The sequence below is a fragment of the Oncorhynchus mykiss genome, chromosome 5 (genome assembly GCF_057628025.1).
Source record: "Oncorhynchus mykiss isolate SJ-2025 chromosome 5, ASM5762802v1, whole genome shotgun sequence".
Classification (NCBI taxonomy): Eukaryota; Metazoa; Chordata; class Actinopteri; order Salmoniformes; family Salmonidae; genus Oncorhynchus; species Oncorhynchus mykiss.
In genome coordinates this window covers 35,962,074-35,981,889 of record NC_143026.1, presented here as the reverse complement: position 1 = coordinate 35,981,889, position 19,816 = coordinate 35,962,074, and the positions used below count along the sequence as shown (strand labels likewise).

Here is a 19,816-nt window from a genome sequence, read left to right as displayed (position 1 = left end):
AGCTGTTTAAAGGCACAGTCAACTTAGTGTATGTAAACTTCTGACCCACTAGAATTGTGATCGTGACTTATAAGTGAAATAATCTGTCTGTAAACAATTGTTGGAAAAATTACTTGTGTCAGGCACAAAATAGATGTCCTAACCAACTTGCCAAAACTATAGTTTGTTAACAAGAATTTGGGGAGTGGTTGAAAAACGAGTTTTAAATACTTCAACCTAAGTGTATGTAAACTTCTGACTTCAACTGTATAGTCTGGGGCTCATTCTTTCGCCATATAGTCACAACTAACACAAACACATTCAGACAAAAGGCCAGATAGGGCCATTAAGACCGGGAATATGGTATTAGTGGTTGAGGAGCTTGACCCCAAATTGACGCAGACTGGACACGTGTCTGCTCGGCTCCTGATCGGTCATCCGTGGTGACTCACCCTCCATGGCATACTTCATGTCCTGGGAGAACAGCGCCCACATGACTTCAGCACACACCTTCCCCACATTCAGCTCCTGAGGGAACCTGGAGGAGAGATGGTAGAGAGTATCATTACATACTGGAAATATTACAGGAGTACATCAATTATTAGTGTATGTGGATACTAACTGGTTGAGCACGGGTGTGTAGGAGTTCCTGTCCTCCTCTATGATGGAGACTATAAGGGTGATCAGTTTGGGCCAGAAGTCCAGGTTCTTGATGCTGGGGCCTTGCTCCTCCAGGGGAAGATCCTCTTTGTGCTGGACCAGAACACAACCACACTCCCAGTCAGACAAAACACTGAATGTAACACTGCTGGATTAAAGTGATATCCCGTGACATATTCATATGAAAAGGGTGTTGAATCAAAAACAAATTTTGACCAACGGGCAAAATGATATGTTATTTGAATAGACACTTCTCTAAGAAAACCAAATGATCCAAACTTTATGTCTCTATCATAATACGTTCAAATGTTAACGGAGTTTTTACCCTTATAATGGTTCAAATTAGGGTGACAAAATAAATGGAGACCAGAGGAAAAAAAGTGGTCATAAATCAGGAAAACAGCATCACGTCAGCTAGGGGATATACTGTGCAAGATTTAAGGTTAACTGACAGGCTCACTGTTGAACTCGCCATCTTTCTTTTCGAATCCGGAGGACATAAAACAATAGAGAGGTAAGATAAATACTGATTTTGAGACATGACATAGTATTTTAATATACGCTGTTCATATTCATGCGAAGTCCCTGTTCTTTTCCCAAAGACTTCTCGCAAAAACAAGCGTATTTCTGTGAAATGTCAACGGAACACTGAGGGTACTACAAGCTTTTTATTTATTTTCAAAGCCTTTCGCATTTAATTCAGCTCAATGTCATGCTAATTTTGATTATTGCGACACTCAGTAACAACTTGGAAGACAAAAAGTAAATTCCTCAAAAGTGTCGGCGATAAAGCTGAACCAATCTGTCAACTGAGCTTGGTGCTCATTATAGGATGTACTAGGTTATGACATCTGACTTTTTGATATCATGTTAATGATATGGTAGATAAAGAACCCACTGAATGATTCAGAACATGAACAATTATACTTGCCTTGGTAAAATGTATTTTCTAACATAATGAAGTGAAATGTCATCACCAAAGTGCATTTTCAACCACTCTGGGTAGAATATGAATATCCTGCATTAATTCTGTTAGTGTAAATGGCAGTGAGTTGAACTAAGATCGACTGTGTGACTCACTGTGTCCAGCAGCTGGTACTGGCGACTGTACAGCTCCTGGCAGTTGTTGAAGATGTAGTCGTAGGTGGAGTTGAGGCAGGCCTTAACACAGTCCCTCACCACCTGACTGGCTCTAGGGGGACTCTGTAGTTCCTGGACCTGAACACCAGAGGGAGATGATGAGCGTTACAGAGAACACTTACACAGCACAGTAAAGAGTGATATATCGTGATGATTTACAGTCATAGCACCAGTACTCATTGAGAGTAAGAAAAACTAAACACATCAAAGGCAGGAGTAGAGAAAATTTTTCTTCACAGAGAGTCTTTGTAGCCCATCCCTTTGCCTATACCTTCATCCTGAAGAAGGTGATGCTGGTCAGTAGGTCCACAGTGGACTTCAGGTCCTGGAGACGATCCTTACTGCTGGCAGGAAAGTTGTTCTGAGGGAGAATATTTGGGACCATTCCATGAGGAAAACATAGATAGAAAGGGAAGGTGCATATTTAGAGGTCAATGTTAAAACTTCTCAATTTACCCTATATGTGGAGAGGTCAATGCGCAAGGAGTTGTGGAGTTGATCCAATAGCTTGACAAAGCGCTCTTTCTGTTGGAGGGAAGAGAGAATTAAGGTGAAAATCATTCAGAGAAAGACAACCTGTGGTATATGACAACTACAAGGTAAATGGTGTTATTGGGGTTGGGAGAGAAAAGGGTGTGGGGCCATACGAACCCCGAAGTTGGAGGCGGCGAAGCGGTCAGAGGCGGAGACGTTGGTGGAGGCGGTGGTGTGGGCGTAGAAGGCATTGATGTTGGCCAGCAGGGTGCTCATCACTGCCGGAACGCCAGGACACATGTACTTAGAGGACAGGCAGGCGAAGTGCCTAAACACACCAGGAGAGGGCACTGTCAGGGAGGGCTCAAAGACAGCAGCTCAATGTTGGTTGATTCTACTATTTAAAAGTTTCATTATGTCTCTTGTTCACATACCATAATTATCACAATGTTCAGGTCGAAATGCTAAGAACATGTTTATGTAATTTGACCCAATTTATACCACACAGACATCTTTCATTATTGAGCAAAATAATATACAGTAGCAGTGGATTTCAGGGACGTAATAGGATTTACAACACACTGCACAAGAGCAGGCCTATGTTTGGCTAGCTAGCACTCTCTCTGGGGTCAGGTTTTCACCCAATGATCCCTCACTATGTGGGATGGCTGTCTCATATCTCCCATCAGGCCCCTGCACCATTACGTCTGAGGGATGGCCACCTGAGTGTGCTTTGTGTAAATGATGGAGCCAGTTAACAGGCATCTGTACGGAAAATGGCACCTCATGGAGACAAAGCCATTCTTAGACCATTTATAATGGACTTTCCTTCATTTGGGGCCACCAGGAAATGACAACAGCACCAAATGGCTATTTCATATTAGAGAAAAGGGGGAGGAGAGGAGGAGAAGGACAGAGAGTGAGACGGAGAGAACACAAGAGAGAGATAAGATAAATAACAGAGATAAGAGAACAAGAGAAAGAGAAGAAACAGAACGAGAGAAGAGGGAACAAGAGAAAGAGAGTGAACAAAAGAGAGATTGAACAGAGCGTGTGATAGCAAGAGAAAGTTAGAGTAGGTCGTCAGATTCTTCTGACTCACGTCATTGCCTGGTAGATTGACTCAATCCCGTATCGCATGGCAAATTCATCCACTATCTCCTGGGCCACCTCGTCAAAGTACACCTTCCACGCATCGTCTCCTTTGGCATCTGGGATCCTCACCACCCCCTGGCCCAGAACGTCCGTTGAGTGGTGGAAGAGGTTCTGGAAGGCAGACGGCCACAATGTCCGTGTGATACAGAGACCCACAAGAAGCTGCGTTTCAGAGCTGGTTTAGGACTAGTTTCACTGATGGTTTCTGCAGTAATCTTACGAACAGAGAGATGTACTGAGTGTTGTACCTCGTGTAGACAGGTGTACTGGACGTGATAGGGAGCCACTTTCTCCTCTCCCTTGATCTCCACACTTATGTGGAGACGGATAGCGCCGGACACGGCCGACTTGTCGGTCCTCTTCTCTGTAACAATAGACACACAAGTCAGTGAGTCAAATAATATAATCTAGATCTGTCACATTGACCAGGTCTGCTAATCAAATGGCAATTACAGACTATTACTATCAATGGGTCTACAGTGGCTCTGCTACAAGGCCATTCAGTGGGTGCTATACTACTAGCATTACTACAGTTTGCACTGAGGACAAGGGCTCAGGGTTGTATGGATTTGTCCTTGTTCTTCCGGCTGAGGACACTTCAGCTGGTCTTATTCTGGAAGTGGCGTGTTCGGCAGCTCATCCCCGGCTATTTCCCCTGACAGCCACATTATCAGGGTAATTCGTACGTGTCGTCTAAGCGGTCGCGATACGACTGGAGTGTGCTACATATTAATCAAGGAGGAGATCTCCCCTAAGAGGATGGAGGAGGTGAAAGAGAGAGAGTGGCTTTGCGTATGATTTCACAGCTCTTTTAGTGTTGTATCGAACACAGTCAGTGGGTAACATCAGCTAAATGTATATTTCACAGTCTAGGGAAAGTGTACAGACGTTTCCCCTTGTCATAGAGCTAACACACTAAGCAACCACTAACATTCAAGAAGTGCTGTTCCTTTGAAGGCCTTTTCCGTATCATGGTGGAGTCGTTTTCAAAACAGGCAAAGAAAGAGGCCTGCAGCTTCAGAATGGCACAGTTAATCACATACCCATGCACGCAAACAAACACACCACATCAGTAACTCATGCTGGGTCTCTCATCTGCAGGGATAGGAAGTCCATGACAGACAGTGAGGCATCCCTAAAAAGGTTGACTATCATTAAGAGGAGGAAGAAAAAGGAAAGCCAAGGGCGATGAAACAATTCACTTTTGGAAAGTGTTTAAAGCAAGAAGAACATTGAAGAGCTTTTTCAACACCCCACCCTCCTCCTGAGTCCCTAACCAGCCCACTCCAAAAGGGAGAGTGTAAAAGCTAGAAAACAGAGGAAGAAAGAAGCCATGTGGACAAAGGAAGACAGAAAGGGGCAGGAGAGGAAGCACAAGTGAGAGTAAGCCCAGGGGAAAGTAAAGACCATGGTGGTGACAGCCAATGTTTTCATCCAGGGCAAGTAGGAGCCTTAGGGCCACTCCTCGCCTGTGCAATTGGGCAAGACAAATGGTATTGCTGGCCAAGGGAGACGTGGGTAATGAGGTACAAGCAAAACACAGAATGGACTAGAGAAGAGGGCTACAATGTAGATCAGAGCTGGTGACATATGAGAGGCAGATACACTAGGGTGCTAACTAACCCACTGTGTTACAGTAAGAGGTCTTGGGTGTTGCGGGAGCTAGCACATAAGGATTTCACTGCACATTTCATGAATGCTGTCAACTGTGTATGTAACAAATACATTTTGATTCAATGTTTATTTTCTTAGACTTTCAACCCATCATTAACTAACCCTGGGAAAGACAGTCCATTAAGACAAAGCACTGTGTAGCAACTAACAATCTGTTAGTTGAAAGGGTTGATTTCAGCCCTCCTATAGAGTATAATAATAATAGAGTATAATTCAAAACGGAAAAGGAGGGAATTGGCAGATGCAATGAGGACGCTAACAGAATATGCCTTTGGCATAATTTAGGAGAGTAGATATGTGAGTGATAGGGATTAGAGCAGTACATATCTGGAAAACAGAGGATTCCAGGATAAAAGAAGCATGAACAAAACAAACAACCTTTGCCCTTTTGATCATCTGAAACGTTTTGATTCTCACACCAACCCCATCAGATCAGAAGGGAATATTCCCTCAAAGCGGCGGCTGAATACAAGCACTTCTACGTTGAGACCCGCGTACACACACTAAAAATAGAGCCTCTTGGACACAATGAGGAGGGAGCACAGGGGCATGTGAGGACTGAGGAGAGGCTGTGAAAGGAGGAGGGCCCTGTACACTGGACACTTTCCAACGGCTCAGAGTTGGCCTGGTATGGACAGTTTCATGGCTTCCCTCCAGAGAACACATTAACATTAGATTAACATAGAATCAACAACTCCAAAACAGGCCCTGTGTGAAGCCACTATTTCTCAGGGCTGCGATGCAGTGGAATGTCCCCCTTTGACGCGGTCATTCTTACCATTCTGATCCCTTTGACTTATCTGTACATGCACTTAACATAATAACGATGGGTCTCGAACACAGGCAGCCACCTTCGTCTCACATACATTCAACATTATACTGCAGGATAGCGAGGACGTACCCAGGTTATACCAGACGTCCATCTCTCCGCTGAGCGTGCGGACCTCGATGATGCTCTGACCCAGGAAGTCATCTGACTCTCTCTTCAGACGCTGCTTCACCCGGGACTTGATGTCATCGTCCTCGTCCCACACACGCACCTTGATACGGTCCGACGAGTTATGACACTCGCTGGGGGAGAAAATGAGTAAGGTAGAGTTAATGTGAAGATTTCATACCAAGAACAGATTTACATGGTAACTACATTGCGTGGATGCTAACATTGCAGCTCATTCTAAGGTAGTAGAACTGAACTAGGTGTGGCCTGATGTAATATAAGGGGAAGAGTTAATTACACCTGTGTGCACCACTACCATGAATAAATTAGTGTCTCCCATTGTCAAATGGCTCCAGACAGCGTGTGATATTTTGGAAGTGGGCTAAACATGACCACATACTTCCTTTGGGTGAGGAAATTTAGACTGCCTGAGGCTTGAAGTCTTGGCCTGCTTACACATTATAGGAACACGCGCTCTCGCAGGATAATACTACTGACTACATGTGCAGGGCCAAGTCAGACTCACAAGTGGAACTTCTCCTCCCAGACAGGGTTGAGGTTGCCGTAGATGGTTTTGGTCCTCTTCTTGGTCTTGCCCACCTGGACCGTGACATAGGGGTCGCTGGAACCCGTCTTATCTTTGGCCTGCAGTCCCTGGGCACACAGCACTGCAGATAGACATATGAACAGTGAGACAGGGAAGCATCATACCACAGGTGGACAGACAGGATGACACAGAGTCATTTGAAATCAATAAAGAGACATGGACAAAGTCAGATGGGGAGAGAAGACTAGTTACAGTACAATAGAACAGTTCATGGAACGTGACCACTGGTGCAATACCATTACTCCCTGTGTTGGTGTACCTGTGATGGTGATCTTGGCCGACCACTTGGAGGTTCCGTCCAGTACACTCTGTTTGATGGTCTTCATCTGCTGAGCGTGGATCGCCTTGCTGACGACAAAGACATCCCGGATCACGTCAAAGATCTCCGGCTTGTTCCTCTCCCTGATCTTCATGCGGTCCTTCATGGCCATGATGATGTTCTGAGTACGATCCTCAGCCCCATGCTTGGAGCTCTTCTCCGCAGCACCTAGAACATCAGAAACCACCCAAAAACAGTACATGGAATAGGAGTCTCTTTGTGGCACCATAATGTGAAGGTTGTGATGTAAATATTCGTATATATCTACACAGTTGTTAAAAGCTATTTATTTGACCATCCGAGTCATCAGAGTGACAAAGCACTTGGATGTATAATTATGTCTTCAGTGCAACATCAGTCATAACCAACAGAGTACACCATATAATTCCACTGTACTTTACATATCACTGACAGCTGTATTCTGGGATGGTGAGGAGGTAGGAGTAAATCAACAGGAAAGTTCAAGCCACCAACTCGGTTGACAAAGTCTGGAAAAGTGTTGACCCAGCCAAATGAGAGAAATTATAAAACACAAATCTATTGCAAAATGCATATCTATGTCTCATACACTGTCAATCGTGTGACTGGCTTTTCAATGCATCAGATCGCTCAGTTTAGCAATACGGCTGCGTCGTCGCAACAGGATCCTAAACATACTTTGTCTGTCTAGCTTCAGATGTGCTGTACTTACGCTGCAGGCAGTCAGCATTCAGCAGTTCCTGGCACTTCTCGTGACACTTAACCCCGCACTCGGAGCACCTCATGCCCTGGCGGGCAATGCCCCACAGCAGCCCTTCACACTCATAGCAGTAGGTGGGCGTGGTGGCCGTCCACACCTCAAAGTTATGGGGCGTGGTGCAGGAGATGGGGTAGATCAGAGCCTGAAGAGTCTTCTTATATACGTGGTTCTTCTACAGAGGGGGAGGAGAGAGGATACTGAGATATTACTTATTCCTATGATATTGGTCCTCTCAGGTGAGTTTTGAACAGAGTCTTGATTAATTCAGTAGAGTAATATGCATCCCATGATGTACTCACCAGCTCCTCGTCTTTGACGGAGGAGCGCGCTGCCATGGAAGAGGTGATTCCAGCCTTTCTAGCCTGGACCAGTGACTGTGGACGACAGGTGAAAATCTTGTTAGTTGCCATGTTAAAACAACTAAACCCAAACAGTGATCACAAAGATTGGTGGAGTATTGTAAGTGTTCTGTGAACCTTTACCCAGTGAGTGTACTACCCAAGTGAGTAGAACAAGGCCCATAGTGTTAACACCAGACCGGGTGAAGGAAGGAAGGAACTAATGTAAGGATTGTTACAACACAGGTCATGTAAGGTGATAACATGGGAGGAACTAAACCATCACTGACCAGTCAAGACGTGTGTGTGTGTGTGTGTGACCAATGGAGGATTCAGTTAAAACTCCAGTAGTGATGGTCTGTACATGGCTCAGCATGTAAGGGTGGAAAATAAAACCCAACAGAACAAATACATTTATCATATGAATGAATTAAGGGGAGAGGTAGAATACGAGGAAGGGAATATTGTTTTAAATGGTTATATCAAGTAGGAAAACTACAGTGCAGTTGCATGGTGACATTTGGTTACTCAGGTGCAGCATGAAACCCCTGTTGCACATCTTGTCCTACTTGATATACAGTATAATAAAAACTATTCTGACTAAAAGGAAAGGAGCAATTGTGTTTTTTCCACTTACCATAGCCTGACCAAGGAGAGGGATTGCATTCAAGAGAATTGTGGGGAATAATTAGAGAGAATGTAACACTGGTTTGACATGTGCCTCACTGGGTGATAAGCTCTGTGATTCCTTATATCACTTTTTTTCAAGCAAATGCTTAAATTATCAATTGAATCCTTAATTATCAAGATGTTTCTCTTGTTCTGGTATTACAGGATAGAACAACATGTACTGACAGACAGGACAGAAAGTGTGATTTGAAGCATTGAGACGGATGGGAAGCAACACCTACCACATCGCTGACCAGAGGTATAGGCTTCCTCTTACGAAGGTCTGGCATGCTGTCAATCCCAAACAAACCACTTCCACCGCTGTGGACACGGAACAGAATGATACACTCGTACAGAATACACAAACACATGCATCAGATTTTCCAGCACATTAAAAAGGTATGTGAAATATAAATCAACATTGACAGAATTTATTTGGGTATCATCATGATTTACCCTGGTTTGATCCAAGCTTGTCTGGAGTTGGGTCCATCATCTCGTCCCTGCAGGATTTAACACACATTGGTTTTTCAGAGTCAGTAATTAGACCACAGTAATATACTTCATCTTATATGTTAAAAAATGTACACAGAGGTTAGTGAGAATGGAAAGAGACAGAGCAGGTTGAGTTTCACCTCTTGGATGGTACATGCAGAACAAAACCATTTCAGAACAGCATTTTAAGTAATGTCTTGAGACAAGGAGAGGATTACATTTGATCCATACATGGCATCTAATGATTGTTGCCAAACTGAAAAGCCTAAAATAGATAAAATTCAACAACCAAAATGATCATTGTTTATATATATACAGTACTAGTCAAAAGTTGACACACCTACTGATTCAACAGATTCTTTATTTTTACTATTCTCTACATTGTAGAATAATAGTGAAGACATGAAAACGATGAAATAACACATATGGAATCATGTAGTAACCAAAAAAAAGTGTCAAAATATATTTTATATTTGAGATTTGTCAAAGTAGCCACCCTTTGCCTTGATGACAGCTTTGCACACTCTTGGCATTCTCTCAACCAAGCTTCACCTGGAATGCTTTTCCAACAGTCTTCCATTGGTGTTATTTCATAGTTTGTCTTCACTATTCTACAGAAAATAGTAAAAATAAAGAAAAACCCTTGAATGAGTAGGTGTTCTAAAACTTTTGACCAGTATATGTGTTTATCTCAATAGCAAGAGGGAGGTGCATGTCAAATCAGATGTGGGAAGGAGATGAGGAACACTGAGCAGTTTGCTGTACCACATCACTACAATGTACAGATGCAGATAAAGCAAGGCACAACTTGTTTTTGTTGCACAGTTCAGAGTACAACAGAGAGAACTTTGGTTTGGGAAGTACATTGGATAATTATTTTGGAGTTTTACGATAACTATAAATGTTCTCTCTCTCTCTTCCTCTGAGGTAAAGTGTTTCATCAGCGCCAGTGCTCCTCTTCCACTCAGATTAATGGGGCTACAGTTAGGTAGCTGGACCCCTCTGGTGCTCTCCTCTCCCAGTACTAGGAGGTTCTGAAAGCGTTTGAAACAGTTCTGAGGGAACCAGGTAGATTCGGCTGTTGTATGTAAACACTGAAGCCGGTGCGAGAATATGGCTTCTCCAAAAACAACTTCACCACAGTGTTTTCTATTGGTCTGATAATGCCAAGAACATAATTATTTTACTCTATTCAGGTTTACAGAAATAATAGGAGCTTTTAATTCGATCAAAACATAATTCTATATCCATTTGAAAATGCATTCATTAGGTGCAAACCTCAAAAATAAATCACAAGCAAAGAGTTAAACACCTCAGTTCAAGGTATGACAAATAAAAAGGGACCATGCTTGGCTCCGTGCATACGATATAAAAACACCCAACGGCAAACACAACAGTCGCACCAAAACTCAAACTATATCTGTGTAAATGAAAACAACAAAACATAACTGAAAAGGGAGCTCATTTGAAATTCATGAGAGTAACCTGGTCATCTTCTCTGCTGCCATCTGGAAGGAAGAACATCATCAAAAAAGACAGCATTAGGATTCATGTATATAAACAGCTAAGAAGATCATAAATAACCAGGTCAACTATACTACCAATCAAGTGACAATTTTCAATCCAAGGTGTCAGGATCTATCATATCTTATACTGTTACATTAATAGTTAAAATTATGGGCTAAATGTGTAATTTCCATCTAATGAAAACAGAGAAAAGCAGTCAGAGTTTAGGTACATAGGGAATATGAGTGTTAGATTACTTAATTTTTTTTTGCTGTACTTGCAAATAATGTAGCACACGAAAGGAGATCTACCTGGATTGAACTCCTCCTCAGAGAATGTGGACTGGGATCTTTGGGAAGTTTTGGAAAGTTTACGTCTCTGTCTTTTTTCTTTCAGGATGCGCTGCAGATTAGCAAGGCGTTCCTTCTTAGGGCTAACAACATCCTGTTCTCTAAACTCATCCTGATCAGCTCCATCGTGGTCTTCTCCTATTGGACTTAACCCTGTTGGACTTAACCCTATCCCCTCTGGGCTGATGTTAAAATCTGCTGAATTCTTCCCAGCCCTTCCTGGAGGACTGTGGTCTGGTGTCAGCTCTGGGTTGGACAGTTCTCCATCAGTCTGATACTCTCCTTGGCTCTCTAAATGCTCCATGGAGTGATACTCGGTAGGGGTGCAGGGGGAGTGAGTCCTTTCATTTGGGGATGCTTGTAGGGAGCAAGGCAGGTTCTCTTGGGCTGGGCTGCAGTCCACATAGATTGAGGCCTCGCTGTATTCTTCCAGAGGAGACGCAGAGCGAAAGTGATCAGTTGGCATAGTGATCGCTCCCTCCGGTGGTTCAGGGGAGCAGGTTCTGACAGGAGAGGGAGCTGCTTCTGACTCACTGTCATCGTTGCCAGGCTCCGGGCTCGAACCCTCCAGCTTCCTCAGAGCCCCTTTCAAAGCAGACCTAAAGGTGAGCACAGCCTTCCCAATGTTTTTCACATCAAATCCCACATTGAGGAGCTGGGTGTTCTCAGGCTCAGGGCTAGGCAGGTCCCCCGACCCCCACCCTCCTGCATCGTCTCTTGGGACACACTGTTCAGTCCACTCCCTGTCCAGGCTCTCAACGGATCCCACATCCAGGGTGTCAGCGGAGGACGTATAGCGGTCATAGGGGGAGTGCAGCTCCAGGTAGCCATCATCACAGTCTGTGAGCAGCACAGTGGAGCAACTCATGCTCCTGGACGGCCCACAGCTCCCCACATCAGCATAGGCGTCCATTGTGTGGTAGCCGGAGCTCCGAGAGTATGGGCAGTTGGCTGAACAGTCACACACTAGGTGTCCATTGCTGCCCTGCTGCCTGGGGTGCCGCCAGTCCACCACACTGGACGAGCTGGAGGGGGAGTTCTTATGGATGCCGAACAGCAGGGACAGGTGCTCTGAGCTGCTGTGGGAGGACTGGTCTGGGGTGCTGCTGGTCTCTCCTGTGGTGTACCTGTCCCAGGCACCTGGCCCTGCACAGTGGTCCTCCACCTCCTCCCCACTGTTCTGACAGGAGTAGATGTCTTCTTCGCTCCAACCGTTCTCCTCGCTCCACCCCCCATCTCCGCTCACACTGTGCTGCATGCCTGCCGAGGCCCAGCCACTCTGCCATAGCCTGGCCTTAACTGAGCGGTACCTGGCATCCCGGTCCAGAGTGTTGGAGCTGTGACCTGACGACAGGGAGCTGGTGCTGGGGCAGTCATGGGCATACCCTTGGTCCAGGTAGGAGAGGCTGGCTTGACTGGGCCCTGGTTGTGAAGAGGGCACTTCTGAGCTGTGGTCGGAATTCTCCTGGTCAGCTGGTTCGGGTTGGCAAGGAGCTAACCTTTCTCTCCATGTTTTAGGTGACTCCTGGGGTGGCACCATCATCATCTTCACTGGGTCTTTGTCCCAAGACCCCTGCAGGCACTCTAGTAAAGGACTGGTGGCCCTCTTGTGGAAGGCTGTGACAACATTCTGACAGCCCGGGCTGCCACTAAGCCTCTGAGGGGTCTGGGGTCCTGGTGCTGAGGCTCCAGAGGAGTAGAGCTCCCCTATCTCATTCAGCACTGCATCCACACAGCAGGAGACCTCGTCCACTGAGCCTCTCACAGAGGTCAGGTACTGCCGCAGGTCTGCGATCTCCTCCTGAATCTTGTTGATACCTCTCAGCTCTTTCAAGATGTGTTCGACGATGTCACTGGAGCATTTCTCTCCCTCATCTTCCTCCTCTTCACTAGGAGAAGGCCTGTGTGTGTCCTCCACAACCCCGATCCCATCCTGACATTCAGTGCTGCTGTTCTCTCCAGAGGGAGTGATGGGTAGGCTAGCGGTGGGGCCGTTGGAACTTACAGTACCGGGGGCATTGATGAAGCCCTCTCTGTTCAGCGTCATATTCCCAGCCACAGGTGGGTTTAGAGCCCCTGTGTGACTTTGGCCATTGGGCAGGGAGGAGTGGAGTCCAGTGAACTCCCCACTGGAGGGGTCTCTTTTCAGGCCACATATAAATATGTCCTGCTCCACAGGGGAAAGCAGATCCTGGGGCTGGTGGATGGAGGGCTCCCCCGGCCCTGCTGGGCCCTGCAGGAACTTCTGGAACTTCCTCCGCAGGCTCCGGCCCACCTTGGGGCTCTGAGTGCTCTTCTTACCTCCCAGCTCCCTCCTCTTGGACCACATGTGTGGACTGTGAGGTGCCTCTACACCGCTGTATTCATCTGGTCCACTGAGGCCCTTCTCGTGGCCCCTAGAGAACATCCCTGAGGACTGTCTGGGGGGCCTGGCTTCCTGGTCTTCGTCCTCAGGGGCCAACCAGCACCCTGGGCCTCAGTTCTTTGTGTGACCACACAACATCCTGATGATGTAGAAGAGACTGATCTGCTCACAGAGCCTTGTCCATGACTGGCAAGGCAGAGAAGACAGAGACATAACACAACTTTGTTTTTCAAAATATTATTATATACACAAAGATTTTTTTTTATTTTGCAATGTTTGTTTCCTATCAACATGAACCTTCCCTTATGCATGCGTACAAGCCATTGCATCCTTTACATTTCAGTCATTGGCATACAGTACACAAATCCCTCAGAGAATCAATAAACATATTTATAATTCCACCTTCATTTTGAGACCTTGCCAGTATACACATTTTTCAGTCCAACAGACCAGAAAGCAGAGAGAGAAAAACACCAAATTCCTGATGCTATATAATGGCCGCTATATAATGTCTGGTGATATCATTAAAAAACAAATTAAATAAGTGGTGCTATAGCCAAGATAGGTAAAATTGCAATGGATGACTGGATGAGTTCTTTGAGCAGTCAGTTTCTATATGGTTTGCAAACAACGCACATAAGAATTTAGCTAGCTCATGCCAATGCATTCCCATTTACACTGCCGGCAGAATCATACAAAACACAGACAAAATGCAGACACTCAGGCATGGGAGAGTGGGAGTAGAGGGCATTCATCTCTGCAATGCCAGAGAGATAGATTATGTTGGAGCGTGGAATTGTGATAAAAATCCCACATTGATATTGGGGGTCATTGTGAGTCAAACCAATGCTCTGTACATCAGTGGGTTGGCCACTCACCCCCTCTCTTCAGTCACGGAGAAGGAAGGAGCAGGGAAATGATCGGACACCGTACAGCTGGTATAAACTCTATAATTAGGACATGATCAGAAGACAGCCTGGTAATTAGTTGACGGCTCAATTCTCTCCTCTGAGTAAGGGTATTTTTTGTGCACACACCAGCTGCAGTAGAGATGCACTATATATACAAAAGTATGTGGACGTCCCTTCAGATTAGTGGATTTGGCTATTTCTGACAGGTGTATGAAATCAAGCACACAGCCATGCAATCTCCAAAGACAAACATTGGCAGTAGAATTTTCTTACTGAAGAGCTCAGTGACTTTCAAAGTGGCACCGTCATAGGATGCCACCTTTCCAACAAGTCAGTTCTTCACATTCCTGCCCTGCTAGAACTGCTCCGGTCAACTGTAAGTGCTGTTCTTGTGAAGGGGAAACGTCTAGGAGCAACAACGGCTCAGCCGCAAAGTGGTAGGCCACACAAGCTCACAGAACGGGACCGCCGAGGGCTGAAGCGCGTAACTCGTAAAAATTGTCTGTTCTCAGATGCAACACTCAGAGTTCCAAACGGCTTCTGGAAGCAACATCAGCACTAGAATGTTTGTCCGTAGCTTCATGAAATGGGCTTCCATGGCCGAGCAGCCGCACACAAGCTTAAGATCACCATGCGCAATGCCAAGCGCCATTGAACTCGAACAGTGGAAACGCGTTCTCTGGAGTGATGACTCAAGCTTCATCATCTGGCAGTCAGAAGGATGAATCTGGGTTTGGCGGCTGCCAGGAGAATGCTACCCGCCAGATGCATGTAAAGTTTGGTGGAGGAGGAATAATGGTCTGGGGCTGTTACTAATATAATTGCTCAGAGAAACATATTTTGTTTAAAGGTGCAAAATATAGAAATCGAACTGCCATTTCCTTGTCAGTTTGTGACAAAACAAGCAATGGACAGTGTAGATAATCATTGTACCATCTAAACCTCTGTGAAATACAGTATCTTGTCATTAAATCCTAAAAATTGTATTTTCTGCAGTTTGAAGCTGGTGTACAAAACCGAAAGCAAAAGACACTAAACGAAACTTAAAACCCGGGAAGCATAGAAATACAGCACATAGAACAGATTCTTAGAGGGTGCCAATAATTATGAACCTGGATGTACATAGAAATCCACAAATGTACTCTATAGTGAGGCAATAAGTAAATATGCACTTACGCAACAGCCAACTAACATTTAAAGATTCATTGCTTGTTCATTCACCCAGTGTCTCCTGACCCCTCCTGCCTCAGCCTCCAGTATTTATGCTGCAGTAGTTTATGTGTCGGGGGGCTAGGGTCAGTTTGTTATATCTGGAGTACTTCTCCTGTCCTATCCGGTGTCCTGTGTGAATTTAAGTATGCCCTCTCGAATTCTCTCTCTCGGAGGACCTGAGCCCTAGGACCATGCCTCAGGACTACCTGACATGATGACTCCTTGCTGTCCCCAGTCCACCTGGCCGTGCTGCTGCTCCAGTTTCAACTGTTCTGCCTGTGATTATTATTATTTGACCATGCTGGTCATTTATGAACATTTGAACATCTTGGCCATGTTCTGTTATAATCTCCACCCGGCACAGCCAGAAGAGGACTGGCCACCCCACATAGCCTGGTTCCTCTCTAGGTTTCTTCCTAGGTTTTGGCCTTTCTAGGGAGTTTTTCCTAGCCCCCGTGCTTCTGCACCTGCATTGCTTGCTGTTTGGGGTTTTAGGCTGGGTTTCTGTACAGCACTTTGAGATATCAGCTGATGTACGAAGGGCTATATAAATAAATTTGATTTGATTTGATTTTGATTTACCCCTCATCCCCACTGATCCTGGTTGTTTGAAGCAGCTCAAACAGTGACAGCCAAACCCTATCCACTCACTGTGTGCCATTATGCTGTTAAGAACCAACCCGCTGAGGGGAATCAGTGCTGCACAATTTCCCTCCCCATGCTGCTGTCTCTAACTGAATGACAGACAGAATGGTCAGTTTAACCACCATCATGCTGTGTGGTTCTGTGGCCATTTGCCCAGACCAAGAAGTCCGTATCAGACAGAGCACAGGGTCGCTGGCTTAACTTTCTTTCCTGTCAGCTTTTGAGCTAGTTTATCATCTATGTCTAACTGGACTGGAGTTTGATGCATATACTGTAGCTAGAGCACATACCAAACATATCTAGGAAAATGTCCAATAAGATAAAATGTACACTGAGTATACTAAACATTAAGGACTCCTTCCCAATATTGAGTTGCACATAAAAACAGTCTCATGCATATAATAGGCCCACAAGAAGGGGAGACAAATATACTATGAAATCCATCTAACTGAGGACGAAATTGTCAGAATTATTTTTTTCAAGTGGCAGCAAATGATCCTCTGTGGCCAAATCATGCTTTCTGGTGTAGTAGCCCATTATTTATGATTTAATTGATTTCTGTATTGACAGGAGTAGACTAATAAGGCTATATCATTTTGACAATTTAATTCAATGTACCTTATGGACGTGCCTCCTATGCCTAGTACTATATTAGACGCAAGTTCACAATGTAACATCACAAAGGTACTGCAAAAACGGCTTTGCTCCCATCTGAAATTGATAGGGGAGTAATTCTCTGGCTGGTGTTAAGGTGGAGAAACTAAGAGTATGTACGAATATAGGAGACAGTGGCGAACCGTATTGGGTATTGGTCTTCGGCCTTCGGTGGGGGGGGGGGGGGGGGGGGGGGACCTTCCAACATGTTGTACCAAACGCCCAAATCAAGAAAAAGAACATGAACATAGTATCAGGTCCTCAGATCCTGAAAAGGTTCTACAGCTGCACCATCGAGAGCATACGACTGGTTAGAGAGCAGAGTTACATCACTGCCTGGTATGGCAACTGCTTCTACCCCCAAGCCGTAAGACTCCTGAACACATAATCAAATGGCTACCCATACTATTCGCATTGCCTACCCCCCCCCCCCCACTCTTTTACACTGCTGCTACTATGTTATTATCTATGCATAGTCACTTTAACCTTTAACTTTTACCTACATGTAACCTGTGCCCGCGCACATTGACTCTGTACCGGTACCCCCCTGTATATAGTCTCGCTATAGTTATTTATTTGACTGCTGCTCTTTATTATTTTACTTTTATTTCTTATACTTATCGGTATATTTTAAAACTGCATTGTTGGTTTGGGGCTCGTAAGCAAGTTGAACCAAATAAACAGCTGGACTCATTAGGAGGGTGTACAACAAAAGCAGGATCAATGAGTTAGCCAGATAACTTTGATAAACAACCAGAAAGCTAAACTTAGATATGTGTTTTTAGTTGTTAAGTTTAGTAGACCATTTCAAGCTTATCAAAATGAAGTTATTTCAGAATTGAGGTAGGCCAACTCCTTACTCATCCCAGGTCCCGCTTTCTCCCGTTGTGCCGTTTACAAACAAACACACCCAGTGCAAAAAAATCTCACGTTTAGCACAAAGTAACTGGCGAGCTAAAGTTTAAATGCAATGTTTCACATACATAAGTTACTTTCAAAAGAGATAGCTAACAGCAAGTGAGCTGCAATAAAAATAAAAAAAAACACTTCCACGCACCAGACGATGAAACTTATCTTCCTGTTCAAAGTTAATCTTGAAAAGGGTGAAGCTATTAGCACCATCCTCTTCGATACCACCTGCTGCAGTCACTGCACACTAGCCTAGAACAGGAGTCTTCAACCTTTTCTTGCCACGGGACCCCTCCTAGACAAACCGGCGACCCAGGGACACCTATCACGCGTTAGCAAAAACAAAACAAACCCACGTCTCTTCGTCTCATCAAGTGAATGACAATGGCAAGGAGAAGTATTCAACCATTTAAAATTAATTGATGTGGTAGATAATTTTTCATTATTTTGACCTCCCCACATTATAATTGGAAGAGGAAGTGTAAACTTTAACATAGTCTATTAGCTACAAAAGGTAACTCCAAAAACATTTTCACTAAGAGCAGCTGTTTAGCTGGTTTAACAAATGTTAACCATGTATTGGCAAAGTCCAAGTCAAGAAAGCTTACCATCAGCACTTGCCACACTGCTAACCTATTTGCAGGGAGCTTTTTCAAAGCCTATTGTATGTCAGATACTCCAGTAAATATAATTGGAACCAATGAGTATAATTGGCTCAATATCAGGAGTTGAGAATCATCATTAGAAAGAAGACAATATCCTCTTTTCTTCTGTAGGAATGTAATTTGTTTATTCTGTTGTTGCTAGCGGTCATAAAAATTCTCAGCAGTACCTAGGGGTTTGCGGACCCCATTGCCTACAACAAAAGCTAGCTAGCGAGACCGTGGGAAACCTGTTTACATACGTTTCTGCAGAAACCGTCCCACTTATTACAAGTCAATATGTTATTGGTCGATTCCACTGTCCCGCCAAAATTCTGCCCTAATACCACAGATCAAACAATGAGACATGTTTTCCTGGATGTATAAATGTTAAGCATCCACTTGGAGTTTCAACTCACAACCAAATATGGAAGAGCAAGGTGTTCCCTAATGGAAATATGCAAATGCATGCTAGAACACGCCAATGGGATCTGGCTAGCTCGTGCTTGGCTCTGCCCACCTCCTTGCTTTGTTCCAATTTGAAAATGACAGGTGTATCTTGGTTTAGTAACAAAAAATATTTGCTAATTCAGTTCAATGGCAGATGCCTTCTATCTAGCTTCTGAGAGCAAATGACTGACTTGGCTAGGATCTATCTCCCAAAAGACCAAAGAAAATTCTGATTGCATCTTTCTCTTCAGTGTTAACCCTTTCCATTCCAACAAACTGAAGTGATTAAATCAGAATATCAATGAAAAGAAAAATACCATTTCAATGATATTCAAATTCTATTGAAATTTAAAAATGTATCTATATTTTAAAACTACAAATAATTGCATAAATCTTTAGGTCTTCTCTAAAGGCTGCAAACTTCCAGCAAGTTTGTGGCAAATATGCTGCAAACCAAATAGTTTGCGAAAGTTTTTTCTGGCAGACACTTCTCTCAAGATTAATTGCATCTGTGGCAAACCTGTGGTAGCAACATTTATTTCCACTAGTGGCAAACAGTTTACCAGCAGCATTTATGGTAAACACATGAGTTCCATGACCAGTAAGCATTACTGACCAATCAAGGGGAAACATCTGTTGGAAATTAGAAACCAATCCATCTAGCTAGCTACAGTACCTGACAAAGTTGTCTGGTGAGTGTAACTTATTCAACTTCCTAACATTTTATTCGCTAAATGGTGCCTAGTTAGCAATGTAATGTTTTATGAGATAGAGTGAAACACATTTTTGTGATACCAGTTTCAAATCGGTCAGCACCACTGACTGACTGTCTGGCTGGCTGGCTAGCACTTAACTAGTTAATGTTAACTATCATATTTTTGCACAATTCATGTGATTAGGTAGCTAGGTAACTAATGATTTGCCTAAACAGATTTCTAGGTGAATACGTTGCAGTCTTTTAATACCAATATGCATGTCAATATGCTA

General features: G+C 44.3%; 1 protein-coding gene across 13 annotated transcripts in view; it reads right to left on the bottom strand.

Moving 5' to 3' along the window:
• Positions 1 to 19,816, bottom strand: part of unc13bb (unc-13 homolog Bb (C. elegans)) — a 114,229-nt gene that overhangs the window by 21,551 nt on the left and 72,862 nt on the right. For 6 of the 13 annotated variants that reach the window (XM_090234604.1, XM_090234602.1, XM_090234605.1 and 3 more), the window contains 15 exons: positions 9,148 to 9,194; positions 8,934 to 9,012; positions 7,984 to 8,058; positions 7,637 to 7,856; positions 6,886 to 7,113; positions 6,546 to 6,687; positions 5,984 to 6,153; positions 3,657 to 3,772; positions 3,356 to 3,519; positions 2,431 to 2,581; positions 2,236 to 2,304; positions 2,051 to 2,140; positions 1,720 to 1,857; positions 602 to 732; positions 432 to 517 (listed from right to left, as the gene is read on the bottom strand). In XM_090234604.1, the coding sequence (XP_090090730.1) occupies positions 432 to 517; positions 602 to 732; positions 1,720 to 1,857; positions 2,051 to 2,140; positions 2,236 to 2,304; positions 2,431 to 2,581; positions 3,356 to 3,519; positions 3,657 to 3,772; positions 5,984 to 6,153; positions 6,546 to 6,687; positions 6,886 to 7,113; positions 7,637 to 7,856; positions 7,984 to 8,058; positions 8,934 to 9,012; positions 9,148 to 9,194 (1,906 nt within the window). Of the gene's footprint in view, positions 1 to 431; positions 518 to 601; positions 733 to 1,719; positions 1,858 to 2,050; positions 2,141 to 2,235; positions 2,305 to 2,430; positions 2,582 to 3,355; positions 3,520 to 3,656; positions 3,773 to 5,983; positions 6,154 to 6,545; positions 6,688 to 6,885; positions 7,114 to 7,636; positions 7,857 to 7,983; positions 8,059 to 8,933; positions 9,013 to 9,147; positions 9,195 to 10,635; positions 10,695 to 11,003; positions 13,594 to 19,816 lie in introns of all 13 variants that reach the window. The other 7 variants (XM_090234598.1, XM_090234597.1, XM_090234599.1 and 4 more) reach the window with 2 other exon arrangements.